The following is a 27801-nucleotide window of genomic DNA, read 5'->3' on the forward strand; positions in this document are numbered from 1 at the left end:
CAGTCATTGTCCTGCGGTGAGAGCGTCGTCATTATGGTAAATCCGTAGTGCTGGGTGGGGAGCCCACAACACAGAGCGGGTTTGAGGCTGCTTGACCCCAGCCACACCCCTCACACAAGAGTTTTTCAGTGGTAGAAATGTTGTCCTCTGGCAAAAATAAGCTTCTTCCAACCGGTGTCCGGCAAAGATAAACACCTTCAACTGAGGGGGGGTGGAGCTTCGGGAATATTGTACTGCGTAACATGAACATAACATCCGCTGAAGGGTTTGAGTGATTTCAGGAAGAGAAGGTCTGTTAGCCACCTTTGTTTGTACGAAATCAAACCCCCAGGTTGAGCTGGACAGCGGTCGAGTTGTGAAGGAGATGGACATACTGTATGTCGTCTAACTACATAACAGAACGTCTTTCTGTTACCTGCCTCAGAAGACAAGAGAAAAAAACTTTCGTCAAACTCGTTTTCAAATTACTTTTAGTTTCGGTTGTGGGATCTAAGTATATGCCTAAGTAGTAGCAGAAAGTTTTGCATTGAACATTTAAGATACTTCATATATTGTTTCTGTTTCTGGACATTGACAGTCAAATGTCTTCATTTTTTTTTCTTTTTTTCGGGCGATCGGATCTTATGCATAAGAGACGTTCTTGAATTTTCACGAAGGATTTTTTTTCGGAGGAATTAAAGGTAAAGTGTTTCTTTTGTATAAATCTCTTGAACTGGATAAACAATGTCTAGTTTTTATTACGAACAGTGTCTTTTAACAAACATTTGTTTCCGTTTCCGAAGTGATGTTATGAATAGTACATTCATTTTTAAATGTACTAATCCGGATGGATTACTGAACATATCCTCGGTGAAAAGGGAATATCCTAATAAATAGCGACTGTCCAAGTCGTATTTTTGTATGGAATATATTTCAGAAAATCGCAAACCAATTAAAAGAAACTCACAATAACACAAACTTCCACTGGGAAAAGGCGATTGCTGATTATAAAAATATAAATATAGGAAACCTAGATCAGGGCAGGCTAACTGCAGTTCATAGTGATTCGTCATTGTCTCACTTCCTGAATGAAAATGTCTTTTTTTCAGTGCTTGGGACACTTCGGCATGACATAAAATGTGCTTCAATGCCAGAATAAATAATCAGGGAAAAATAGCCACAGTGGACATTCATAGCTGTGATTAGAGGGATGGTATATATCAGGTGGGCAGCTGCGTCAGCAGGCGTAGGCTGGAAAGGAACAAGTAAAGGTTTATCCCTGCTGAAAAGAGAAGTAAGGAAACGCAGCTGTGGAGCGCTCTTCAGGTGTGAGAAAGATAAGGGATAATGATCTTTTCCTCTTTGGTGTCTGCAGTTTCTCTCTGCTGACAACATCAAAAAAGTGAAGGAATGTTTCTGGGCAACAGCTCCTCCTCGTGTTCCTTCGATAACGAATCTCATCGGATCCCTCGACCCCCACCTCCGAGAAGGATAACAAACTCCAATGACAACACCCCCAGCACCCCCACCAGTCCTTACTGAAACGTGTGATATCCTAAAGAGAAGACTGAATAAGGCATCATGCGGAATATTTTTAAAAAATATGTACGAAACGTTAAGAAGCATTTTTGTAACTTTCTACGTATTTTTCTTTGGGTACAAAGTATTATTGATGTATTTTGTATTATGGTATCATTCCCCTCTTCAGGGGTGCTACACCTGCGCTGGTATATTTGACTCGGATTCACCTTTTGCAAAGACAGAGCTTCAGACATCAAGTTTGTTCTGCGTGAATTTGCACACCTGCCATTTTGCTTTCACATCTATGCTCTGTGACGAGAGGTGTCCATTCACTGACCTGCGCGGTGGCCATTAGTGCTAAAATTAGGAGCCTTAACGCCGTGACAGTGTGCTGACATCACCTGATCACCCCCACACTCTGAATAAAATACCCCACTCCACGTAAGATGTATATCACTGTGGGCCACCTCTGCTGTCGTCATGACTTCTGCTCTTGTCATTACGCTATTTCTGTCTGTTTTGCAGACCTTTAATCATGAAGAGGATAACACTTCTGTTGTTTCTGGTCGGGAGTGTTCTGAACGGTAAGGGCTTTGAAATCATATCTAGAAAATAATGTCTGATTTATAACCCGTCTTGCATTCAGAGGTATGGGTGTGTCTGGTATCTCACACAGTTCTAGGTGCTGTAGAGTTGTGTTTTTCTGTTCCTCTCCAGGATGTGTCTAGCTGTGTCTGTCTCTCTCTCTCTCCAGTGTGTGTCTGTGAGGGTGTGTCTAGTTGTGTTGCTGTGTCTCTCTCTCCAGTGTGTGTCTGTCAGGGGGTGTCTAGTTGTGTTGCTGTGTCTCTCTCCAGGGGGTGTCTAGTTGTGTCGCCGTGTCTCTCTCTCTCCAGTGTGTGTCTGTCAGGGGGTGTCTAGTTGTGTCGCTGTGTCTCTCTCTCTCTCTCTCTCCAGTGTGTGTCTGTCAGGGGGTGTCCAGTTGTGTTGCTGTGTCTCTCTCTCTCCAGGGGGTGTCCAGTTGTGTCGCTGTGTCTCTCTGTCTCCAGGGGGTGTCCAGTTGTCTCTGTGTCTCTCAGTATCTGCTGTGTCTCCTCAGATCCTGTCTCGGTGTCTGTGAAATTTGGATGCTCTGTCAGGTTGCCCTGTAAGATAGATACCACTGCAGTCCCCTCTGGAGAGCAGCATGGCGTCAGGTGGCAGACAGATGATGTAGATTTTGTGTTGGAGTTCTTCAATGGATCGGTCATCCCTGGCCCCGGGTTCGAGACCACGGCTGAAGTCTCCAGAGAGAAGGTCGAAGAGGGTGACCTCTCGCTGACTCTGCACGGCGTGACATTCGCTCAAGAGAAAAACTACGAGTGCAGATACATCGATCGGGACAGAAACATGGAATTCCAGGGGAATGTGCGCCTGTCTGTGAGAGGTAAGTAGCTGCTTGGTTCAAGAAGCTCACCCAGCTGTGTCTGGAGAGAAGCCAGGGTATCGGCTTCAACAACATCACCAGGCAGCTTGTTCCCCACCCCCACCCCCCTCTGTGTACAGAAGAGCCTCCTGTCCTGACTGGAGGAGCTCACCCAGCTGTGTCTGGAGAGAAGCCAGGGTATCGGCTTCAACAACATCACCAGGCAGCTTGTTCCACACCCCCACCTCCCTCTGTGTACAGAAGAGCCTCCTGTCCTGACTGGAGGAGCTCACCCAGCTGTGTCTGGAGAGAAGCCAGGGTATCGGCTTCAACCACAGGGCTGGGCAGCTTGTTCCACACCCCCACCCCCCTCTGTGTAGAGAAGAGCCTCCTGTCCTGACTGGAGGAGCTCACCCAGCTGTGTCTGGAGAGAAGCCAGGGTATCGGCTTCAACAACATCACCAGGCAGCTTGTTCCACACCCCCACCTCCCTCTGTGTACAGAATGAGGGCTTAAATTAATCTGGTTAACAGTAAGTGAGGGGGGTGAAGGGATTAATCTGACATTGTGAACTGTGGGGTTTGTTACAGAGCTGCATTGTGAGTCTGGGGCTCGACCCAGATGAGGTTGTTGTCACGTGACCTACAGTAGTGCTGCACAGGAGAGGGTGATGGGACAAGACGTGCCCTGACTCTTCTCACTCTTGGGAGTTTTTCCTTTCTGTGTGCAGGTCACGAGATGAAAGTTACTGTTTCCTGTGGGCGCCCTCTGAACATCAGTCTCTACACCAGAGAGACTGTGAAGGTTCAGTTTACCCCTGAGGGCTCTGGAGACTCTGTGCTGGTGTGTGCTGTAGGGAACAGCATAGTGACCCCAGTCCAGCACTACAAACCCAGAGTCTCCGTCCAGGACAAGACTCTCCAGCTGTCTGGAGTCTCCTTCAGTGATCAGGGCTCTTACACAGTACTGGACCTCAGGGCCGACAGGATCATCAGCACTGTGAGAGTCCGTGTGAAAGGTAGGACAGGAGACAGAGCACATTCATGTATAAGATCAGATCACTTTATCGGCCCTGTACAATGTCTTGTATTAGGAATGTGTCTTTTCACAGACCCCAGCTTGCTCTCCATGAGACACACAGACAGGGAGAGAAGCTGGGGGTCAGAGCGCAGGCTCAGCCATTTATACAGCACCCCTGGAGCAGTTGGGGTGAAGGGTCTTGCTCAGGGGCCCAGCGGAGTAGGATTCCTCTGCCGGCCGTGGGATTTGAACCGGCAACCTTCCAGCCACAGGCGCAGATCCTGAGCCACAGAGCCACCACTCTGCCCCATCTTCTGCAGAAGAGTCTGTGACCGAGCACGTGTTAATGGCGTCTTGTTTTGTATTTCTTCAGGTGTCTGTAGTTTAACATGCCTGTCCTGTTCCTCTTGCAGGTCATGAAGAGAATGTCACTGTCATTGATGGACACCCTCTGAACATCAGTCTCTACACCAGAGAGGCTGTGAAGGTTCAGTTTACTCCTGAGGGCTCTGGAGACTCTGTGCTAGTGTGTGCTGTAGAGAACAGCACAGTGACCCCAGACCAGCTCTACAAACCCAGAGTCTCCCTCCAGGACAAGACTCTCCAGCTGTCTGGAGTCTCCTTCAGTGATCAGGGCTCTTACACAGTACTGGACCTCAGGGCCGACAGGATCATCAGCACTGTGAGAGTCCGTGTGGAAGGTAGGACAGGAGACAGAGCACATTCATTTGCTGTAGAATAGGCTGTGACAGAGCATGTGTTAACGCAGTCCTGTTTCTGAATTACTCAGCTGTCTGTAGTTAAACATGCTCGTCCTGGTCCTGAAATCTGTCTGTTGCATGAAGTCGGTTGTTAAGCTGGTTTATTGGATGTTTTCCAGACTCTGACTCCACTTGGCTGGTTCCTGTGATTGGCAGTATTGTGATCCTGGTTGTGCTCGTGGCTGCTGGGGTTATATCTGTGCTGGTCAGACACCTGCGGTCAGGTCAGAGTCTCTCAGCCTCCTTCGTTAAGGGCTCCAGCAGAGCAGGGCCATCGCCTCGGAGTTCCTCTGGGTCTGGTGTGGCGCTGCTGGGAAACGGAGCTGCTGGAAATCGCCCAGATGACCCAGGGCCTGCAGACCCTCTGGTGCCCCCGTCTCCAGCCCAGCCCCAGTCTGATGGATCCCAGTTAAACTAAGAGTCCTGTTAAACTAAGCATTGACAGTGGGATGGGGAGAATCCTGATGTGCGAGTTCCTGGGATCAAGTGTAGGTCTCCCTGTGTTGAGTTTGTATGTTCTCTCCCACTCTCACTCAGCACAGTGGTAGAATCTGTCCTTAACACACAACTGGTGCTCTTAATTACACATTTCGGTACTGGGTGCTATTCTACAGTAATTAAGTGATATTCTACACTAGAAAGTGGTTAGGTGAAAGAGCATTAATGGACATGTGAGCATTAATGTATTGTAATGGTAGCCGTTCTGGGACGCCAAATATGTAATCATAGCCGCCTCAGGGACGCCAGATATGTAACGTTTGGGCATTTACTGAGACAATTATTAATTGTAGCAGTAAATCACAAAGTTGATTCTTTTGATGGCTTTAGAATCCAACCATGCGACATAACTCAAACAACGCGCACACACAGGTACTAATACACAAGGATACATTTATTAATACGGAGAATATGCCTTAAACCTAACAGATCTTATCGAGAGGGTTATCAGAATACAAAAGGTATATATTCAGTCAGTTACAAAGTGTTACACATCAAGAGGACATACGTTCAGTATATCATTCATTTAGACCGTTTCGTAAATGCACTTGGTTATAACTTCTACATTAGATACTCAAAACAAGTACATAACTCTTAGGAATTAAATTGATATCAACTGGTTGGGATAACAATTGAATTCTCGAGCTGTAATGAAGTTGAATACTCATCCAGTCTTTGGGGATTCAGATCTCCTGCAGGCACAAAGAAACAGTTGCAGGCTGTTGCTGTCCAATCCGCGCTCTCTGGCTCGGTGCCAGGCTGTGTTGTGCGGCTTGCGACGGTGCGCTGCAGATGCTCACTCACCGGCTAGTTAGTGTTGGCTTTAACTAGCAAAGTTTGTGCACAGGAGAAAAGATGACTGTGGGTCCCCGCAAGTCAGGAAGAGGATCGGTTCCTTCCTGATGAAGAGCTAGTTCTGAATAGTGATTCAGCTGTCCACAGTTCCGGCCTGTTCAAGCGGCCTGCTGCTGGTGCTAACCTCGGGTGGATCCTCTGGTTACTCTCTGGCAACCCCCGCTCTAGACTCTTAGAACAAAGGAAAGTTCTGGCACTCGGACACACTGGCCGTTCCGTGGTTGTCCGGGCTGAGTCTCAGGATGGTCAGGAGGCGCGCTGCGAGAATGTCCTGCCCTTGGGAGCCTTCTGCTCCTGGGCTGTCCTGACCTGGAATTCTCCTTTGAATTCCCTTTAGTATTGTCCACAGAATTCTCCTGAATCCCTTCTGAATCTTACTGAATCTCTGTGTTGCCTGTTTTTACCTGGAGGAACTTCAGCTCATTGATTGGCTGAAAGTTCCATGGGCATCAGAGTCCCACGTGGGTTACTGGGCCCTACCAGTCCCTGATTGGTTGATCAAGGTGAGATATGAGTCACTTACTCCTGACACTTAGGAATGCAGTCCAGATGTCCAACTGGCACTCCCTAGACAGATAGGCGCCAATGGGTGACCATTGATCATGATAGCCAGGCTTAGCTAAGTGCATCCCCCCTTTGGGAGCTGTCCTTATCAAACCTTAAATCAGCCTGCATGAATAGTTTCTCTGTGGCTGCACCACAGAGATGAACAGAGAAATGGGGCCTCATTTGGGAAGGCTCAGAACACTTAATTCTTTCTTATTAATAAGCCTCGCCACTACATATCCCCCCTTTTTGAAGGTCACGAGGTCCCGAGGCATTGTTGCCTTCAAAACAAAACAGAGTTAAGTGATGTCCCTTGCCATTAGAACATTAATCTTAAATGTCCACATTACTCCTCGAGAATTCATACCGGAACCAGCATTGGGTACAAACAGGATGAATAACATCTGGAGTATGTATAAACACGGTAGGAGACATCGTCTCAGTCTAGGCATTACACATCAGGAAGTTCACTGTCAATATCTGATACCTCTGTAGTAGATATTTGGGGAGAAGTCACTTCCTTTCTTTTGACATGCTACCTTTGACTCATTCGTGCTACCCGGAGTACATCTTGATGTGAGAGTACAGCATTCAGAGTACACTGTCAGTCATGATCCAGCTACCCAGCAGCAGTATTACAATAACAACGGTTCCTGTTCCCAGCCCCCCTGATAAACCACAACACCTGTGTTGGGTATCTGCTAGGGTGGTTTGGAGGTTTGTTCCATTAAAGCAAACTCAACTACCTGTACCCCTTCAGGGCTTACTGTTTCTTGGATTTCTATCCAATTCAATAGTGTGGCACCTGAAGGCATCCAAGACCTCAAGTTTGGTCTTATGTTGTCTGGTTCTAGACAGTACAGTGTTAAGTTCAAGCTGTACTATGGCCTCCTCGGGAACTTGCAGGAAACTGTTTGATTAGGTAGCTGCATTGCGGTAGCTGTATCATGCCTGTCACAAGTCATGGTGACAGTTAAATGTGGTGTGCTGACCAGCCATTTACTTCCCACCTGCTCTTCATGGGGTTCATTAACCTCCCTCTGCTCGTTAGTAGCTTTACACCCTTCATTGGTGAATCGTTTAGACACAGCCAATGGATAGCTTTGGTAGCCATACCCATCTCAAGATTTGGAACCGAATTCAATCTTGGATTGCCTTCTGGGTGAGCTATGAGCGATGGGGTTAATGTCACGCACTCCTCTACTGAGAAGAGTGGAATCAAGTGGGTTGGGATTTGTGCCGTGGTTAGACTGGCTACAGTGGCACTAAACTCCCTTAACAGGTCTTGTGTCAACATTCTGGCCTGTTGCACACAAGCATAAACCCACTGTATAACACCAACAATCATGTCCACTGGTTGGGGAATAAGGTTTAACCCTGTTGCATAGGAAGTTGCCTGTAGGGTTTCCCCTAAGCTTTCCAACTTTTGCTGCTGTTGATACAGTCTGTCACTACCCTCTGGCCTCTCTGACACCTGCCTTCTTGGGGCAGTCAGGGTGAGAGTGCCAGTAGCACACAAACCTACCAGAAAAAGCAAACGTGCAACAGTGGCGGCAGCAATCAGTCCTCCCAAAAGTCTTTTCGGGCGGCTGATCCCAGTCATCTCCTTCTGACTGACTGTTGCCTTTCTAAGCTGGCGCAGCATGTACATGGTGTCTTTCTCAGTATGCCCTGTGGCATCTTGGGAACCAACATCCTGGAAATCTGGGGAGATCTGACGCAGCTGCTGATGCTGCTCCTCCTTTTCCAGGGCATCTGCTTTTTCGATTTGTTCATGCCTGTGCTCTAGTAACCCTGCAGGGGGCGGTGCAGCGGTGGAGCATGCCTGACCCTTGGCTTAGTGGTCATCTGGAGCACCTGAGTGATCTGGGATTGTTACCCCATTCTCACTGTTCAGGTCCACCCTGCACCCCTCCTGATTGAGGAATCCCTCTATCGGCATGTTTACAATCGTTCGCTGGGCGTGGGTGTAGGACACCTGCTCGCTCCTCCCTTCCCTTGCTAGGGGTTCAGGGAGCTGCCCCAGCACTGGGATAGCTAGTTCACTGTCTTCGAACTCGCTATCACCCACCAGGCCCATGTCAGTGCAGGCGGGGATTCTGACACCCCTCTTTGCGATGTCCTGCACCGGCAGGCGGGTGACTTGACCATCCAGCTCCAGTCTGGCTGAACCACTGTTGGTCAGACTCAGACTGACAGACTGAGCTGGTGGCTGTAAGAAAACCGGCTCGGCTTTCATTCCCTGTCCCTTCTGGGGGACTGGGTGTGTTGGCAACCCTACCGTTGAGGCAGGAACAATCAGGTCAGTCTCACTCACTACCTGGTAGTTGTGAGAAATAATGTTACCTGACTGTAGGTTCCCTGGGTCACAGCAGAGGGAATCGGCATCTGGGATCAGGTGTGTCCACAGCGCAGTAGTCTCAGCGTCCAGCTGGACCTCCTGTCTAACCTGTGAATGTTGCACCAGGGGCACCTGGCGGTGGCCCCGTGACAGCTGCTCAAGCAGATCCTCACTAATAGAGGACCTGTCAGGGCTAAGGGTGAGGGCTACATCACCAACCTGCTCTCCTGCCATCTGGATCCCTTCCACCACTGCGGGGTGGTGGTCCTGACCCCTCTTGGGTGCCAGGGTGCACAGGGAAAGCTCCTTCTCATCGCCAGGTGGGGAGATCTGCTCCTCTTTAGGGATGTAAAAGGGGTGTGCTTTACCTGGTGGATCAGGCGGCTGCTTGGAGCACCGCTCCTGTGGCATGGAGGCTGTTGTGACCTCAGCCGGGACACGACTTCCCTGTATTTCCGGGGAACAAGGAAATATTTTTATTTCTTGTCCAGAGGGAACAGAAGGAATCTCCACATAGGCTTCTGTGTTCGGTGGGCACTGTGTGAGCACAGTCTGCCTCTTGGCCCCCCTTTCCTTCTGTACAGAAGGCTTAGGAGCCTTGACCTGTTTCCACACTTTGCCTTTCTGGTGATCCACCAAAGGTTCCTCTCTGAGTCGCATGCCCTTTTCTTTTTCTACCCGTTTGAGCTTGCCGTGTGACATCAAACACCTCTCAACCTCAGTGTCAATCAGTGTCTCACTGTGTAAGACATCTCCCATGGCAGCCTTGAGGTAAAAGCTTCCTGCTTTTCCTCTGTGTTTTACTGCCTGCTCTGTGACTTCAGGGGTGGAGTCAGCACTCGCTTGGGAGTGACTGACCTCATCCAGGCAGGAACCTTTCCGCTCAATCAGGTAGACTGAGGGAGGGAGAGGGGGCGGGTCTCCGCCTCCTCTAGTGGAGAGTATCAGCTCATTCACGCTTCCGGCAGCCTTGGGGAGCGGTTGTCCCTGTCCTAATAAAGCTTGTTCAAGCCTGGCCAGGCGGGCGGCTACTGAATCCTTTTGTTCAGCCTTTTCTAGCCCTTTCCCTGCCCCGGTGTTGTCATGGCACTTAGGACGCTGGGTGCGGTCCTGTGTGAGTGCTTTGGAACGGGGCTTAGCCAGCTCAGGAGCCTGTGCTCCTTCGAGCAGGAGGGAGTTAACCCTGCTGGCTCTGACGGCGAACACAGTCGCTTTAACAGCTTTTTGCTCAGAGCGACTTTGGACATCATACTCCCAGGCTTTCTGCACGAATCTCTTAATATCAGTCATTTTCATGGTCTGTGCATCTGTATACATTAAGATCATCTTTCTGACTGACGGGTGGAGATTCGCAATGAATAAACCCTTGAAATGTGTGTTCTCTTCGCAACCCTCATCATTTCGCCCTGCAAAATAAGTTCGTCTAAGTCTCTCGTAATATTTGCGAGGGGACTCTGCTCTCTCGTGCTTAATGTTAAGAGCGGCGGCTATCGCAGCAGTCGGGTCAATAAACGCACTGTATTCTTCGATAAGTGCTTGACAAAGCTGCTCAAAATCATTACAGACTGTGGGTACAGATCCGCCTAGCCATCCACTCATGTACAGCTCTGCTGGTAGTTTTCCTGACCAGAAACACTTTCTCCTGTTCTGTGGCATTTGGCAGGTATTGCAGGGTATACCTGAGGTCCTGAATATAACTCTCGATATTATTCTCTGACACTGCGGGGTCAAATCTCTCTATGTCCTTCGCTAGCTCTCTCAGAGAATGGAGATTTATTCTCCTAGCTTCTCCGCTGACGGAGATATGGAAGAGATCGTGGTCAGACCTGTCGCTGCTAGAGAGAGTGCTTAATAGCGACTCGAATTCAGACCTTTTAGCAACCATCGTTAAACTTAAAGAGTATTACTTTTAAGTACGAAATCACAGTTTTACCACAGAAAACCACAAGATCAAGTATGCAATCAACCTGGTAGATTGCAAAAGATCACAAAACAATCAAGCACTGCTTAAAGAGCAAGGGGAACTTTTTTCCTTTCGGCTTTCAGCAGACTGTATTGTCGTGTATGAAACCCGCGGCGTTTTATATTGAATTATTCCGCTTGGTTGACTCATTTCAGTCGTGCCAGGGACGCCAAATAATGTAGGGAAAACCGGTTCAGGGACGCCAAATATGTAATCATAGTGGCTCTCTGAAGGCACCAGTTCTGTAGGGTTTGGGCATTTACTGAGACAATTATCAATTGTAGCAGTAAATCACAAAGTTGATTCTTTTGATGGCTTTAGAGTCCAACCATGCGACATAACTCAAACAACGCGCACACACAGGTACTAATACACGAGGATACATTTATTAATACAGAGAATATGCATGTAAACCTAACAGATCTTATTGAGAGGGTTATCAGAATACAAAAGGTATATATTCAGTCAGTTACAAAGAGTTACATTTATCAAGAGGACATACGTTCAGTACAATGTGAACCTGGTGGTTAAGACACACACCTTGCGTTACTGCTTCAGACTTTGGGCTGACACTCAGGTACTGATAAGTGGAGAATACTCAGGCTCCAGGTAACACTGTCACACAGAAACACCGGGATTACAATGTAATCGAAGATGCCAGCAGTTAACCAGGGGGATATAATGTAGAGGTCAGGGGTCCCCAGTCCCATGAGTCTTACAGGTCAACCACCTGGACGTCCCGGCAGTGGTCAGCCTGTGACGGATCTTCCTGCCCGGAGAACCGGATCGTGATCCTAGCGTGGGAGCTGGGAGGAGCCACACCCACTGACTTAAGGCTGATGGGTCCGGATCAGGCAGAGACCCCTTGCTGTGTAGCTCCCCTGATCAGACGCCCTCAGCTCCTGCAGCCTGAGCTCCTGATTGTCCACTGACACTCTGTCTCTGTACTGGGGGACACAGCTGGCTGTGCTGCTCTGGACAGAACACACTGAGGTCCAGTCTTCAGCTCCTGCACAGCCTGTGCAGGTGTGTTTGCCGAAGTCTGACCACCTGGGCTGGGGCAGGAGACAGACTGGCTGCACTCCCAGTTTGCAAAGGAAGCGATGATGGATATTCCCCAGAACACATCACACTGAGCCAGGGCACCTGCTTACACTACAGAATAGTTCCAGAATAAAGTCATGAGCACAAACACAGGACGGGTTTTCTGAAAACTTTATTTAGAGATGAAAAGCACTGTGAAATACAAAACCTGAAGCAATAATTTCATAATCAGTGAATCAGACCTCTAGATTTACTGATACTGGTCTAAGAGGGTGAGGAGAATCACCGACTCTCCCTGACAGCCCCCCCGTCTCTCACCTTCCTCCCCCTGCGCTACAACACCTGCAGCCCGCAGTCTTCCTCCTGTCCACTGCTGGACAGGCCTCCTCTCCTGGGCCAGGAGCTCAGCGGTCAGCGCAGCCACAGTCACCTCCTCCCAGCCTGTCCCGGGACACCATGACACCTGGAATGAGAGAAACGTTCAGGGTCAGAACAGCTTACACAATTTAATGTGCTTTTTTCTGTAGGGGGAACATACTATTGTACTAACAAGAACAACCACAAACGAGAGGCCATGTGGTTCATGGAGCCTGTTCAGTCGTTTGCAGCTAATTGATTCCAGGAGCTCATCCAGCTGTGTCTGGAGAGAAGCCAGGCTTCCACCACAGGGCTGGGCAGCTTGTTCCACACCCCTGCCACTCTCTGTGTAAAGAGCCTCCTGTCCTGACTGGGAATCTCGAACTGGCTTCAGCAGCAGGCTTGGGTGGGGAATTTTATTGGCAAATCAGCAGTAATAATAAACAATTTTACACATTTCTTGCTGCCCATAACACCGTTATTCCATTCGACACCAATGTGGAAACGTATGATTTAAGAACATTATTTGGTGTTCAGTCCTGCCTGAAGGAGACATGTCTAGATTTGTTTTTTAAATCAGCTGCAATCAACGTTTTGTGCTTGCTCATTTTGGTGAAAAGATAGTCCTGGTAAGTTCATTAAGATAACTACTGAACTGTGAAGCCAGATATTGAAGATTAAAAGGTGTTCATTCGCGCCTGCCCGAGTTCACGGTTATGCTTTGTTATCGTACCAAAGCTCAGTGCGCACACACACACAGCGCGATTTAGACAGTTAGTGACTATAACATGTAAAGGATTTTTTCCCCAGCTTGTCGAATTGGAATTAAAGCCGAACCGGCAAGAAAAAGGAGGCTAATTGCGTAATACAGAGATTAATAAAAAGTGCGTCACATTTTACTCAACATGGCGCTGAAGTGAATAAGCCCCGCCCTCTTCTAGATCGGCAGCCAATGAGCTCCCCGCCGGAAGCTGGTGTCACCGCCGGGCCGCAGCTACGCCTTAAAAAGTGTAGCTTCTTGTTTAAAACTTGCCGGCTCCTCGCTGCCACTGTGCTTAAATCTTTCCGACCTGCACATATCTCGGTAACTGCTCCCGAGGTGTCTGTCTGATTTATCAGGTAAGAGCCGTTAACCCGAACTAATACCATTCTTTTTAAAAGGTCTGTAGTTTTATTTGTATTTTTTACCGATGTCAGGTTTAAGGTGCATCAGAAGCGCATTCGGGGTCTGTGGGTCTGTCAGAGATGAAGTCGGACCCTCGTTTGCTACCGGTGTTGAGTCTCTGGGTGACAATAGCCCGCATGTTGTGAGATAAGTGTGGAATAAGACGTTTGAAACCGGGTGAGACGGCATGTACGAGGGTAGGAGTTAGACCACCGTCCATCTCTGATCAGATCAGGTATTGCTGCAGGTGTAGCCTTAAACTTATACGCTGGTCAAACGTTACGAGGTCTAATTCTCCCGGGACGGTGACGCCTTTAAAGCGCAGACTTGTCGGCAACGAGGCGAAATCTTTTTTTTTTGTAACATTACTTTATTAACCCTTTACAATTTCTTGCATTAGGAATTATCTTTTCGCATACCCCAGCCTGCTCTCCATGAGACACGCAGACAGGGAGAGAGCCTGGGGTCAGAGCGCAGGGTCAGCCATTTATACAGCACCCCTGGAGCAGTTGTGTTATTACACAAATATACAAGATTAATACTACACGATTGGCCACCTCACACCGTCAGCTGTGTCGCTTAAGCCGCTCTTAATGGGCTTTATAGCCGCTCCTATTGAGCTTTACAGTGATGGAGGTGGGAAGACACGCCCCCCCCCGGGTGCTGGACTTGTCGCCATCTTGAACTGTCCGAATAGCAGTAGAGACATGTAGGGGTAAACAGCTCATCCCAGCTACAATACATGTATAAGGGGGAGCTAAACATCAGTACTTACTGCTAGTCGTTAGTGTAAGACTTATAGTTGATATCTGAGCCTCAATATAAAGTTAAAATATCGACAAAGCAATGTAGGAGATGCACACACAGGAAAAAACATCCTTTCTGACATCTCAAGTCAGTTTCGATCAAGGTAGAGCATTTTCAGAGAGCAATTACGTTGTGTTTATGTAGAATAAATCATTAGATTTATGAGCAATCTAATTTCTTATTTGTTCAACCAGCGATTTCAAAAGATCGCCCCAGAGACGGCACTCGGCGATCGATAATAACAGTTGTAGGACAAGAAACAAGAGAGTAAACTTAAGCTTTTTAAGGCTAAAACTAAAATTCAGTCTACAGATGAAGGCAAATTAAATCTTGGGGCGTTAAAGTGCTAGAGGTGTAAATAAACGTTAAAATACAAAGATGCACACGAGGAGAAAGCTTTAGAAGTGGAACAGGTTTTGCTTTGAAATAAGCAAACAGAAAAAAACGAACAGACTGTAACTCCTGCCCCGGGTGACCGTCATTTAACATTGTAACTCTCAAGTCCTCGCACGGACAAACGTCATGGCGACCGACAGAGCTCAAAACAAGAACAACAACCGCCACCACCCGGCTGCTCAGCCAATGAGCGCTCAAAGGCGCCACCACGTGGTCCTGATGCGTAACGGTTGCCATAGCTCCTGCTGTTCCGAGAAGTCGATAGATGTGACGTAACCATTTGACTGGGTTAAGACCGACATATTATTTACAATAATTTAAAAATTATTAAACGTATAGGATTTACAAATACAACAAGAGGATCAGAATCATGTATTTACAACGATACATGTAGTCTGATCCCGTACCTAAAAACACGGAGCTCGAAGTTGGCACTTGTGAATCTAGGTCTTTAAGTCAGGAACTGGCACCCTGTATCACACTGCTAACTCTGAAATTTTCAGTTTTAACTTAAAATAAAAGCCAGCTGCTGTGGTTTTGAGAGCAAGAGACGTGATTATTATGTGCATATTAAAAAAAAAAAAATCCAACTGTAACCTATGAGCCATCGCTAGAATGAAAGTATAAAGGCCACACAGACTTACCCCGGATTTTGAGCGTGAAGTCCATCAGCAGTGCAGTCTGTCGACCACGATCTGTACTTCCGCTCCCGTCTGTAAGACTTCTGTACAGGTTCGGTGACCTCAGATTACTTAAATCTGGAAGGGGGGTGCGGCATGTAAAATGTCCCGAATATGTCCCAGAATGCTGCATTCTGATTGGTTAACTCTGGAGTGGGGCGGGGTATGTAAATTATGCTGCATTCTGATTGGTTAACTCTGGAGTGGGGGCGGGGTTGTGAACACTGAGCTGCCTTTTCAGTGTGGAGCAGAAAGAGGAGACGGAGTGGACCGGGGTGAGAAACTGGAGTGATATAGTGAGAGAACAGCGTCTCCCGACCTGTACATATCTCTGCAAACCCTCCTGAGGTGTCTGTCTGATTTATCAGGTAAGAGCCGTTAACCCGAACTAATACCTTTCTTTTTAAAAGGTCTGTAGTTTTATTTATTTTTTACCGATGTCAGGTTTAAGGTGCATCAGAAGCGCATTCGGGGTCTGTGGGTCTGTCAGAGATGAAGTCGGACCCTCGTTTGCTACCGGTGTTGAGTCTCTGGGTGACAACAGCCCGCATGTTGTGAGATAAGTGTGGAATAAGAAGTTTGAAACCGGGTGAGACGGCATGTACGAGGGTAGGAGTTAGACCACCGTCCATCTCTGATCAGAAGAGTTTATTTTTCGCCATAAACTGCGAGCTCTTACAAAGAGGCGTGACAAAGCGCGTCTCGGTACGTCGTAGCTGTGTCCTTTTTAAAAACTCTGAAAAAGTAATCGGTTTCTCGTTGTCTCCTTTTTAAATTGCTCTGCAAGTCAAGGGCCGTTTAAAGATTCGACCCGTCTTTCGAGCCACCTATGTAAGAAAGTTGGGATTAACAACCTCCTGTGTCACAAGACCATTGTTTTATATATATATGCTCCAAGTCAGGGGTGCCCACCAAGTCGATTACGGAGCGCTTGCCAGTCGATCGATCGATCGCAAGAATGTTTGGGGAAAAAATGAGCTATTGGACATTTGTATTTTTCGTTACAGTAGTTCAATAAATGCGTGATTCTATGTTCTCCTGAACTCCGCGCCTCCTCCCTCCCTCTCTCGGTCCGGTACGGTGGGCGGTGCACTGTTTTCAGACCCTCCCTCTCTCGGTCCTCTGACGGAGCGCAGTGAGCTGTGAGCTGTTTTCAGACCCTCCCTCTCTCGGTCCTCTGACGGAGCGCAGTGAGCTGTGAGCTGTTTTCAGACCCTCCCTCTCTCGGTCCTCTGACGGAGCGCAGTGAGCTGTGAGCTGTTTTCAGACCCTCCCTCTCTCGGTCCTCTGACGAAGCGCAGTGAGTTGTGCGCTGTTTTCAGACCCTCCCTCTCTCGGTCCTCTGACGAAGCGCAGTGAGCTGTGCGCTGTTTTCAGACCCTCCCTCTCTCGGTCCTCTGACGGAGCGCAGTGAGTTGTGCGCTGTTTTCAGACCCTCCTCTCTCGGTCCTCTGACGGAGCGCAGTGAGTTGTGCGCTGTTTTCAGACCCTCCCTCTCTCGGTCCTCTGACGGAGCGCAGTGAGTTGTGCGCTGTTTTCAGAGCCTCCTCTCTCGGTCCTCTGACGGAGCGCAGTGAGTTGTGCGCTGTTTTCAGAGCCTCCCTCTCTCATCCCAGCGTTAGCAGGGCCCGCTTGTCGGCACGCTCGTCTCCATTGGGTGGTCTGAACCAAACCTTTGAGCTGACTTTGCCATTAAATGCGACCGAGAAATACTCCAGCCTGCTGTCGGAGTAGGAGGGGGGGGGGAGAGCAGAGGGATGGAGCCAGTTCAGAGAGGCCATGATGGGTCAAGACCAGGGGGGTATATGACCAGGACACTGGGGTAACACCCCTACTCCTCTCCAGAGACACCCCGGGATTGTTAATGAGCACAGAGAGTCAGGACCTCGGTTTGACGTCTCATCCGAAGGACGGCGCCTGTTTACAGTCCAGTGTCCCCCGTCACTATACTGGGGCATCAGGACCCACACAGACCGCAGGGTGAGAGCGCCCCCTGCTGGCCCCACTCACACCTCTCCCAGCAGCAGCCTCAGCTTTCCCAGGAGTCTCCCCTCCAGGTACTGGCCAGGCTCACACTGCTGGGCTCCAGTGGGGCTGCCAGTGTGAGCTGCAGGGTGAGATGGCTGCTGGCGTTATTTTCCGAGCCTCTGATTGTGGGGAAAAAAAGACCCGCTGATCAGTTTCACACAACAGGAAGAGAAAAGTATGTTTGTCTTCATGACATTCGTGTATTTTAAACGTTTAATTAAGAAGTAAAAACCTTACAGCTTAGACAGAGATTCTGAGCTGATCACGAGGAAGAAAAATTACCCGTTTTTCACGCATAAAAAGTGGTTTTTAACTCTCGAAACCTGTTTTTATAGGTTTTAAAGTCGTGCAATATCTGAGTTAAGCAGGAACACGTCATTATATCTCATTTTTTATTTATTTTTTTTAAAAAAACTTAAAACTCGTTTGCCCAGCCTTAAGCCCACAGTCTGTTTTTCTCTGTATCAGAGCTTCAAATTCACACGGGTAGATGGCGCTGGACTGGCAAATGAAAAACATTTAAAGAGGTTGGGCACCCCTGCTCTAAGTCGATTCGGAGGAGTGAGAGGTGAAGGGAGTTTCTCTCTCCGGTACCGTGGTGAAGTTGGCTCCTTTCGGAACGTCGACGGTGTTTTTACGAAACGCCCTAGAGAGATGAAAACGCTTGCACTGTGCATCAGGTGTTTGTGTTCTCAGCTTTCACTTGGGTATCTATGCAGTTGTTTTTCGGAGACAAGGGAGAAAAAGCACATTAACACAGAAGCGTTGGACCGCGATTTGTGAAACTTTTCACAACTCTTACATAAACAAAGCAGTCAACTACTAGTCTTTTTTTATAAATCTCAGCTTTTTGTTGACGCGCCTTTAGGCATCAAGTGGAATACTGCCTCATGAGCCAGGGGGAGCACCCCCCATCCCAGTGTCTTGTCTGTCTTATAGTGCCATTTAAAAAAGTCCTAAAGCAGTTTGAAGGTCAGGGGTTATGCTTAGTATGTGAAACACTTGGTCTGAACATCATGGGCGCTGTTTTTCAAAAGCTGCTGAGTGCAGAACTTGATTTTGTAATTCTTAATAATTTAACAAGATGATCGCAAGATAAAAGAAAATTGTAGCTGGGACAGGAGGCTCTTCTGTACACAGAGGGTGGTGGGGGTGGGGAACAAGCTGCCCAGCCCTGTGGTTGAAGCCGATACCCTGGCTTCTCTCCAGACACAGCTGGGTGAGCTCCTCCAGTCAGGACAGGAGGCTCTTCTGTACACAGAGGGTGGTGGGGGTGGGGAACAAGCTGCCCAGCCCTGTGGTTGAAGCCGATACCCTGGCTTCTCTCCAGACACAGCTGGATGTGATTCTGTGATCAATGAATTACTAACAACCAAACAGGCCAGATGGTCTTAAGTTTGCTCAACCTATTTTTACAGATTGTTCTCATCTTGTCTTCTTTACAATATTCAGACATACACAGTCACCTGAGTGGCAGGTTAACAGTGTTATGGTCACCTTGAATGTGTATCTGATAGCAGAGATACTCTCTGGTATGCTGAATTAAGTTTGATTGGGAATAGAGATGTTTAATAATTATTTGTATTTTTTTTGCAGATCTCTGATCATGTGGCTGATGACACTCTTGGTTTTGGTTGTTGGGTTTTGCAATGTTGTTGGAGGTAGGGGCTTGAGAATCACTAATGTACTACATGGTATTGGTATTCTACCAAGAGCAGTAAATCATATCAGTTATAACTCTTACATGGGTAGGATTTCTGCTATCTCACATAGATAGTGTGGTGAAAAAGTACGCCTCTTTGAGATATTTAGGGGTATTAGGACTAATAGTAGATACACATGCAGTTTATTCTTTATGATTTTAAAAGAATTAGCCGTCATTCAAGATCTTTGTGTGAGGAAGTAAGCTCACCCCTTGATTCTGTAACTTGTCAACCCTTTAGAAGCAGAAACTACACACAGTGTTAGCATGTCTCTCTCTCCAGTGTGTGTCTGTCAGGGGGTGTCTAGTTGTGTCTCTCTCTCTCTCTCCAGTGTGTGTCTGTCAGGGGGTGTCTAGTTGTGTTGCTGTGTCTCTCTCTCCAGTGTGTGTCTGTCAGGGGGTGTCTAGTTGTGTCACTCTCTCTCTCTCTCCAGTGTGTGTCTGTGAAGGGGTGTCTGGTTGTGTCACTGTCTCTCTCTCTCCAGTGTGTGTCTGTGAAGGGGTGTCTGGTTGTGTCACTGTCTCTCTCTCTCCAGTGTGTGTCTGTGAAGGGGTGTCTGGTTGTGTCGCTGTGTCTCTCTCTCTCTCCAGTGTGTGTCTGTCAGGGGGTGTCTAGTTGTGTCACTGTGTGTCTCTCTCTCCAGTGTGTGTCTGTCAGGGGGTGTTTTGTTGTGTCACTGTCTCTCTCTCTCTCCAGTGTGTGTCTGTCAGGGGGTGTCTAGTTGTGTCACTGTGTGTCTCTCTCTCCAGTGTGTGTCTGTCAGGGGGTGTTTTGTTGTGTCACTGTGTGTCTCTCTCTCCAGTGTGTGTCTGTCAGGGGGTGTCTAGTTGTGTCACTGTCTCTCTCTCCAGTGTGTGTCTGTCAGGTGGTGTCTAGGTGTGTTGCTGTGTCTCTCTCTCCAGTGTGTGTCTGTCAGGGGGTGTCTAGTTGTGTCTCTGTGTCTCTCTCTCTCCAGGGGATGTCCAGTTGTCACTGTGTCTCTCAGTATCTGCTGTGTCTCCTCAGATCCTGTCTCAGTGTCGGTGAAATTTGGAGACTCTGTCAGGTTGCCCTGTAAGATAGATACCACTGCAGTCCCCTCTGGAGAGGAGCATGGAGTCAAGTGGCAGACGGATGATGTAGATCCTGTGTTGGAGTTCTTCAATGGATCGGTCATCCCTGGCCCCGGTTTCGAGACCACAGCTGAAGTCTCCAGAGAGAAGGTCGGACAGGGTGACCTCTCGCTGACTCTGCACGGTGTGACATTCGCTCAAGAGAAAAACTACGAGTGCAGATACATCGATCGGGACAGAAACATGGAATTCCTGGGGAATGTGCGCCTGTCTGTGAGAAGTAAGTAGCTGCTTGGTTCAAGAAGCTCACCCAGCTGTGTCTTGAGAGAAGCCAGGGTATCGGCTTCAACAACATCACCAGGCAGCTTGTTCCCCACCCCCACCTCCCTCTGTGTACAGAAGAGCCTCCTGTCCTGACTGGAGGAGCTCACCCAGCTGTGTCTTGAGAGAAGCCGGGGTATCGGCCCCAACCACAGGGCTGGGCAACTTGTTCCCCACCCCCACCCCCCTCTGTGTACAGAAGAGCCTCCTGTCCTGACTGGAGGAGCTCACCCAGCTGTGTCTTGAGAGAAGCCAGGGTATCGGCTTCAACCACAGGGCTGGGCAGCTTGTTCCCCACCCCCGCCCCCCTCTGTGTACAGAAGAGCCTCCTGTCCTGACTAGAGGAGCTCACCCAGCTGTGTCTTGAGAGAAGCCAGGGTATCGGCTTCAACAACATCACCAGGCAGCTTGTTCCCCACCCCCACCTCCCTCTGTGTACAGAATGAGGGCTTAAATTAATCTGGTTAAGAGTAAGTGGGGGGGGGTGAAGGGATTCATCTGACATTGTGAACTGTGGGGTTTGTTACAGAGCTGCATTGTGAGTCTGGGGCTCGACCCAGATGGGGTTGTTGTCACGTGACCTACAGTAGTGCTGCACAGGAGAGGGTGATGGGACAAGATATGCCCTGACTCTTCTCACTCTTGGGAGTTTTTCCTTTCTGTGTGCAGGTCACGAGATGAATGTTACTGTTTCCTGTGGGCACCCTCTGAACATCCATCTCTACACCAGAGAGACTGTGAAGGTCCAGTTTACTCCTGAGGGCTCTGGAGACTCTGTGCTGGTGTGTGCTGTAGAGAAGAGCACAGTGACCCCAGTCCAGCACTACAAACCCAGAGTCTCCCTCCAGGACAAGACTCTCCAGCTGTCTGGAGTCTCCTTCAGTGATCAGGGCTCTTACACAGTACTGGACTTCAGGGCCGACAGGATCATCAGCACTGTGAGAGTCCGTGTGGAAGGTAGGACAGGAGACGGAGCACATTCAATTATAAGATCAGATCACTTTATCGGCCCTGTACAATGTCTTACATGACAAACGTGTCTTCTCACAGACCCCAGCTTGCTCTCCATGAGACACACAGACAGGGAGAGAAGCTGGGGGTCAGAGCGCAGGCTCAGCCATTTATACAGCACCCCCTGGAGCAGCTGGGGTGAAGGGTCTTGCTCAGGGGCCCAGCGGAGTAGGATTCCTCTGCCGGCCGTGGGATTTGAACCGGCAACCTTCCAGCCACAGGCGCAGATCCTGAGCCACAGAGCCACCACTCTGCCCCATCTTCTGCAGAAGAGTCTGTGACCGAGCACGTGTTAATGGCGTCTTGTTTTGTATTTCTTCAGGTGTCTGTAGTTTAACATGCCTGTCCTGTTCCTCTTGCAGGTCATGAAGAGAATGTCACTGTCACTGATGGACACCCTCTGAACATCAGTCTCTACACCAGAGAGACTGTGAAGGTTCAGTTTACTCCTGAGGGCTCTGGAGACTCTGTGCTAGTGTGTGCTGTAGAGAACAGCACAGTGACCCCAGACCAGCTCTACAAACCCAGAGTCTCCGTCCAGGACGAGACTCTCCAGCTGTCTGGAGTCTCCTTCAGTGATCAGGGCTCTTACACAGTACTGGACCTCAGGGCCGACAGGATCATCAGCACTGTGAGAGTCCGTGTGGAAGGTAGGACAGGAGACAGAGCACATTCATTTGCTGTAGAATAGGCTGTGACAGAGCATGTGTTAACGCCGTCCTGTTTCTGAGTTACTCAGCTGTCTGTAGTTAAACATGCTTGTCCTGGTCCTGAAATCTGTCTGTTGCATGAAGTCGGTTGTTAAGCTGGTTTATTGGATGTTTTCCAGACTCTGACTCCACTTGGCTGGCTCCTGTGATTGGCAGTATCCTGGCTGTGCTCGTGGCTGCTGGGATTATATCTGTGTTGGTCAGACACCTGCGGTCAGGTCAGCGTCTCAAAACCTTCTTCCTTAACGGCTCCAGCAGAGCAGGGCCATCGCCTCGGAGTTCCCCTGGGTCTGATGTGGGGCTGCTGGGAAACGGAGCTGCTGGAAATCGCCCAGATGACCCAGGGCCTGCAGACACTCTGGTGCCCCCATCTCCAGCCCAGCCCCAGTCTGATGGATCCCAGCAGGAGTCGTCCTGTTAAACTAAGCATTGACAGAGGATGGGGAGAATCCTGATGTGTGAGTTCCTAGGATCAAGTGTAGGTCTCCCTGTGTTGAGTTTGTATGTTCTCCCCCAACGTTAATGTGGGTTTTCTTCCAGTTGCTTCAATCAATCAATCAATCAGGCATTATTTTTTATATCAATGCACAACACTACAACTGCCAGCAGTGCTTGTCGCCAATGAAATGCTTTTCCCACAAGCTGACAGCAGGTGATGGAATTTAATTTGGCAGAGTACAATAAGCTCCAATGTACAATTTAAACATTCCCAAAGCCCTGAGAAGTGTCGTTCACGTGACACTTTATTGTTTTTAACATCTCCCTCACCCCCTGCCCTTTCCTGCAGTAGTTATAGGACAAAACAGTGTCGAGAGACGCCTCTGCTGCCTCACAGACACAGAAACATTCCTACAGCGCTGAGCAGCTCCTCAGAATAATGTGAAAGGCCAACGTTACTCAAGTGCTGGACACCCAGAGCCTTAATTTTATGCACCTGGATGACCTGGACTGATGAACTGATGACCCTGAAAAGGGTCAGAGGGGGTCTGTGCTGAAGCCACGAGAGAGGGGTCTGCTGAGGAGAATAGCTCAGCGCCCTGGCCAGATTTCCCCCTTGGCCTTTAACAATAATAATTCATAACTCCTCCCACGTCTAGAGCTCCACTCCGAGCTCTTCCCAGGTCAGGGGGATCCCCTCCAGCCCCCCCAGTCCTCTCCCACACAGCAGCTCTCAGTGGGGAGGAGAGCAGAGGGATGAGGCCAGTTCAGAGAGGGGGGTTATTGGGAGGCCATGCTGTTAGCACTCAGCGCAGCGGTAGAATAGATTTGCCAGAATGAATGTAGTTTCTGTCTTTCAGGCTTGTTTCCACAGCCTTGCAGTGTTTACCATGGTATCTTAACTGGTACGAAGTTAAATGGGCCCTATCTGTCATGAACACACAACTGGTGCTCTTAATTACACATTTCGGTACTGGGTGCTATTCTACAGTAAGTGATATTCTACACTAGAAAGAGATTAGGTGAAAGAGCATTAATGGACATTTGAGCATTAATGTATGTTACACTTCACTGTGCCTTAAGACAGACACATTGCCTCTGTGCGTATCTCCTCATTAACACCTACAGGACAGTCAGGGACCCATTGAAATAGTCGAACAAGGGAGACACATCGTGTACCATGTAGGGCAGACTCAAAACGCTATGATTTTGTTCCGGATGTCAAGTGAATCGATGTGCTTTCTGTGCTTGTGCACGTGTTCCTCTTATTACTGGACAGACAGTGCTGCTCAGCTGTGGTTACCAGTGAGCCCACTCTGTGGTTTCCCCACTGTGAGGCTGCCTGTGGGAGCAGTCTCACTACAGGGGGGCTGGATCCAGTTGGGCTGTGGAGAGCCAGGCCAGGCGGGACCCAGCCCGTACCACGGTAACAAAAACCACCTAGTGCTGGTGGACCAGTAGGCGGCGCTCTGCCTGATGTCATTTCTGTGCTAGAGATGACCAGGGACACTGAGCTGTAGGAGGTCAGAACTAGATCAAAGGAGGATTACAGCTGAGGTCCCGCCTGCTTAATTAAAGATCCCAGAGACAGTGATTGGAGGAGCAGGGGTGTGGAGTCCCACTGTCCCAGAGTCCCGGCTGTATCTGAGCTTGAACTGTCCCCTCCTACACATGAAACACCCTGGGATTGTTTGGAAAGACAAAATCAATTAATGCCAACATTATTTTTTCAATTCTTATGAGTATTGATTTAGAAACAGCTTAGCAGTATTCCTAGTCAGTGTCCTGACCTCATTCCTGGCCAGATCAGAGTTTGAACAGTCTGAGATTTTCGGGTGAACAGTGCCCTCCTATGTGTGAAGCACCTTCGGGTCCTTCAGGAAGAACGAAAATGCAGTATTGATAACTTATTGTTTTTCCTGTACGTATCCAGTAGGAGGTGCTTGAGGAACATCCCTTCAGGCTGGGGGTGTGTTATGTATTCTGCTCAGTGTTCTGGTCCACAGCTCCCTGTGTTAACAGCAGCTGCTCTGCACTGTCTCCAGACTGATCCGCGGTGCTAAGGGACGACCCCAGCAGGAGTCTGTGATGGTCTACAGGGTGTGCCGTTCACTGACACAGTACGACACTCTGCCCCCTGACAAGTCTGACTCCACAGCGACGGTCTTCTGCTCTCCTCCCTCGAATCCTCGTTCTCCTGACTTCCTCAGATCCGCCGGTCTGTCAGCCTCAATACCTCCCCCAGTTCCCTGTAGCACTAATCTTGATCTGGGATGGTGCATTTTACTGACCGTGTCTAAACACTGGAGTATCGGCTCCGCTGTTTTCCAGGAACCAAAGCGCGAGGTACCAGAAGCCTAGATGCCTCTGTGTCCTGTGGGATTTTGGGAATATAGCACTGGAAAAGTTGGAGAGAGAGGGAGCAGAAGACTGTGAGAGGGAACGGGTGTTAGACCGTTCTCCTGCTCTTTCTGGGAACTGAGCTGAAACCAGAGTTTTGTCGGGTTTAGACAATTCCTTGGAAGTTATTTTTGATGTGTAACGTTCAGCACTGAATGAATCGGAGTGTTTTAAAAGCATTGCACTGATACAACGTCTCTAAATGCGTTACTGGAAGCATCACACACTCCAGGCTGGATTATGCACTAATGAGAGATGTTTGTCTCTTTAAATGCTGGATTAGTTTGTGCACAGGTTAAAGTCAGTCTTTTACAGAGTATTAGAGAAATCTGCACCCCTAGGAGTTTTTTTATATTGCTCAAAGAGCTTTAAAGCACTTTACATATAGAAGTGATTCCAGATACACAGATCTCAAATGTAAAAAAATACTACCGATATAAGAGATGGAAAAATAAACTTTAATTTAACAATAATATTAATAATAATAATTGCTTACACTTACATAGCACTTTTCTGGACACTCCACTCAAAGCACTTTACAGGTCATGGGGATCCCCTCCAGCCCCACCAGTGTGTACCCCACCTGGATGATGCTCCAGTCCGCTCAGGACACAGCAGCTCTCAGTGGGGAGGAGAGCAGAGTAATGTAGCCAATTCATAGAAGGGGGTTATTGGGAGGCCATGATCTCTTTTCTAGAGACGCCCTGGGATTTTTAATGACCACAGAGAGTCAGGACCTCAGTTTTACATCTCATCCGAAGGACGGCGCCTGTTTACAGTCCAGTGTCCCCCCTCACTATACTGGGGCATCGGGACCCACACAGACCGCAGGGTGAGAGCGCCCCCTGCTGGCCCCACTAACACCTTTATTTAGAGTTTTAATAGAAAATATTTTATGCAACAAACCATACAGTAACTTATTTGAATAAAAAGGATTCTCTATCTACTTCTTGTAAGCTGATCAGGGGTTCGAATGACAGTTCAGTAGTTAAGGGCCTGTCCTGTTAATTAGGTAACAGCTGTTCATTGCAACACTGCCAAAAGATTAGATGCCAAGATATGATTTCCCCTGTAGTGTGATGAAGAACATAACCGTTGAATGTTTATTTATTTTCAGTATTTTTATATTGTTGTTTTTGTGCTATGTTTTATATTTAAGATGTCTTTTGCTGTTTTCATTATTTCAGGGTAATAGAAAATGATTTGGGGACGTCCCGTCCACACTGATTTTAAGCTGTATTGTATTACCAACTGGAAGCTGTTGCAGCGCCTGCACAGTGGTGATGTGTGTTCTGTTGTGTCGCAGTGATAAATAGCATTTTGTTAAATTTTATATTATGATGTTATATTTTGTTTGTTCAGATGACAGATTCATTGAAATTGTATTATATTTAGTTTGCTGTTGTGCAAACTGAGGAAAATGTTCACTGGTTGTAATGAAGGGAAGAACAGACCTAATTGAAGTAAAAGTGTTCTTGAAAAACTATTTCATGGAGCTACAGGGCTACTCGTGCACTGAACTGTGAGGTGCTCAGTGTTCATGGTTGTACTGAGGGAGCTGTCAGATCCATGTGGGGTTTAAAACCTGGTTTCAGCTCTGCTGTCACGGAGTTGGGCACTTCTTTGTTTTTCATTGTGGTTTTTATTGTCTTTGTCTACGTCTTTGTAAAATGTTGTGAGAATATTATAATTGTAAGTTGCTACTGTTCCAAAGCCATTGACCAAAGGGATGCTGAACGGTGATTGCAGGTTTACAATCTGTGAAGGTTTAGTTTTCAATTTGATAGAGATTGTCTTGGTGTGTATATATATATGCATGCCATTTCCTTCAGCTGGATAGCGAGTCGGAAGGTATTGTCTGGAGGGGTGGGGGGGGACAGGCTGCCCAGTCAGTGTGGTTGAAGCCGATACCCTGGCTCCTCTCCAGACACAGCTGGGTGAGCTCCTCCAGTCAGGACAGGAGGCTCTGCTGTACACAGAGGGGGTGGGGGTGGGGAACAGGCTGCCCAGCCCTGTGGTTGAAGCCGATACCCTGGCTCCTCTCCAGACACAGCTGGGTGAGCTCCTCCAGTCAGGACAGGAGGCTCTGCTGTACACAGAGGGGGGTGGGGGTGGGGAACAGGCTGCCCAGCCCTGTGGTTGAAGCCGATACCCTGGCTCCTCTCCAGACACAGCTGGGTGAGCTCCTCCAGTCAGGACAGGAAGCTCTACTGTACACAGAGGGTGGTGGGGGTGGGGGACAAGCTGCCCATCCTTGTAGTTAAAGCCGATACCCTGGCTCCTCTCCAGACACAGCTGGGTGAGCTCCTCCAGTCAGGACAGGACGCTCTGCTGTACACAGAGGGTGGTGGGGGTGGGGGACAAGCTGCCCAGCCCTGTTGATGAAGCAGATCCTTGCCAAAGAGGCCAAGACATCAATGAGCCATTAACTACCAGCATCCTCTTGTTGGTGTTCTTTTATTCTTCAAGCGCTGTCTTTGTGCACTGGCAGTGTTTACAAGTGCCCGAGATAAAAAATGTTGCTTTAATATGGAGACTTGATCAAATTCAGATTCAGAGCGGAAGGAGATGGAACGAGCCAAGTTGTACATTTTTATCACACAGCAGACACTTACAATATGTTCCAGAATATGCAATACTGCTGCTGTGATATTCCAGATACCTTTTTGCCAAACCTGAGACTGGGGAGGACACCTGGAACAGTCTTCATTCAGAATCTTTTATCACTTATTGATGCCGGTTCTGTTTGGACCTTGTACAGTATTTTTTTATTTTTCAATAAATGAAAAAAGACATGACACAA

At 48.4% G+C, this 27801-nt stretch overlaps 2 protein-coding genes across 9 annotated transcripts in view; one reads left to right on the forward strand and one right to left on the reverse strand.

Moving 5' to 3' along the window:
• Positions 1 to 15518, reverse strand: part of LOC148662474 (uncharacterized) — a 59848-nt gene extending 44330 nt beyond the window's left edge. Inside the window, exons 1-2 of one of the 3 annotated variants that reach the window (XR_015936783.1) lie at positions 15300 to 15518; positions 12087 to 12393 (exon numbers count right to left, since the gene is read on the reverse strand). The gene's annotated coding sequence lies outside the window, so the exon portion shown is untranslated. Of the gene's footprint in view, positions 1 to 12086; positions 12394 to 15299 lie in introns of those variants that run through there. The other 2 variants (XM_088632070.1, XM_088632072.1) reach the window with 2 other exon arrangements.
• LOC148662478 (uncharacterized) lies at positions 1 to 27801 on the forward strand. Of its 6 annotated transcripts, none has more exons than XM_088632052.1 (8): positions 1 to 680; positions 1355 to 1584; positions 2026 to 2084; positions 2597 to 2923; positions 3633 to 3920; positions 4336 to 4623; positions 4803 to 5050; positions 26186 to 27801. In XM_088632052.1, exons 2-8 carry the CDS (start codon positions 1484 to 1486, stop codon positions 26198 to 26200), a joined length of 1326 nt encoding a protein of 441 aa, XP_088488178.1. In that variant the 5' UTR covers positions 1 to 680; positions 1355 to 1483; the 3' UTR covers positions 26201 to 27801. The 6 variants fall into 6 exon arrangements, with proteins under 6 accessions (XP_088488178.1, XP_088488175.1, XP_088488176.1 ...); XM_088632049.1 differs by having other exon boundaries at positions 2 to 680; positions 4803 to 5171; XM_088632048.1 differs by lacking the exons at positions 1355 to 1584; positions 4803 to 5050 and adding exons at positions 21813 to 22100; positions 22280 to 25134 and having other exon boundaries at positions 3 to 680; positions 25884 to 27801.

The sequence above is a fragment of the Lepisosteus platostomus genome, chromosome 5 (genome assembly GCF_059453375.1).
Source record: "Lepisosteus platostomus isolate fLepPlt1 chromosome 5, fLepPlt1.hap1, whole genome shotgun sequence".
In the NCBI taxonomy this organism is placed as follows: Eukaryota; Metazoa; Chordata; class Actinopteri; order Semionotiformes; family Lepisosteidae; genus Lepisosteus; species Lepisosteus platostomus.

Coding starts and splice junctions, on each gene's coding strand:
- LOC148662478 (XM_088632048.1), top strand. CDS start 2,036: ATGAAGAGGATAACACTTCTGTTGTTTCTGGTCGGGAGTGTTCTGAAC. Junction 2,924..3,632: donor TGTGCGCCTGTCTGTGAGAG/GTAAGTAGCTGC, acceptor TTCTGTGTGCAG/GTCACGAGATGAAAGTTACT. Junction 3,921..4,335: donor TGTGAGAGTCCGTGTGAAAG/GTAGGACAGGAG, acceptor TTCCTCTTGCAG/GTCATGAAGAGAATGTCACT.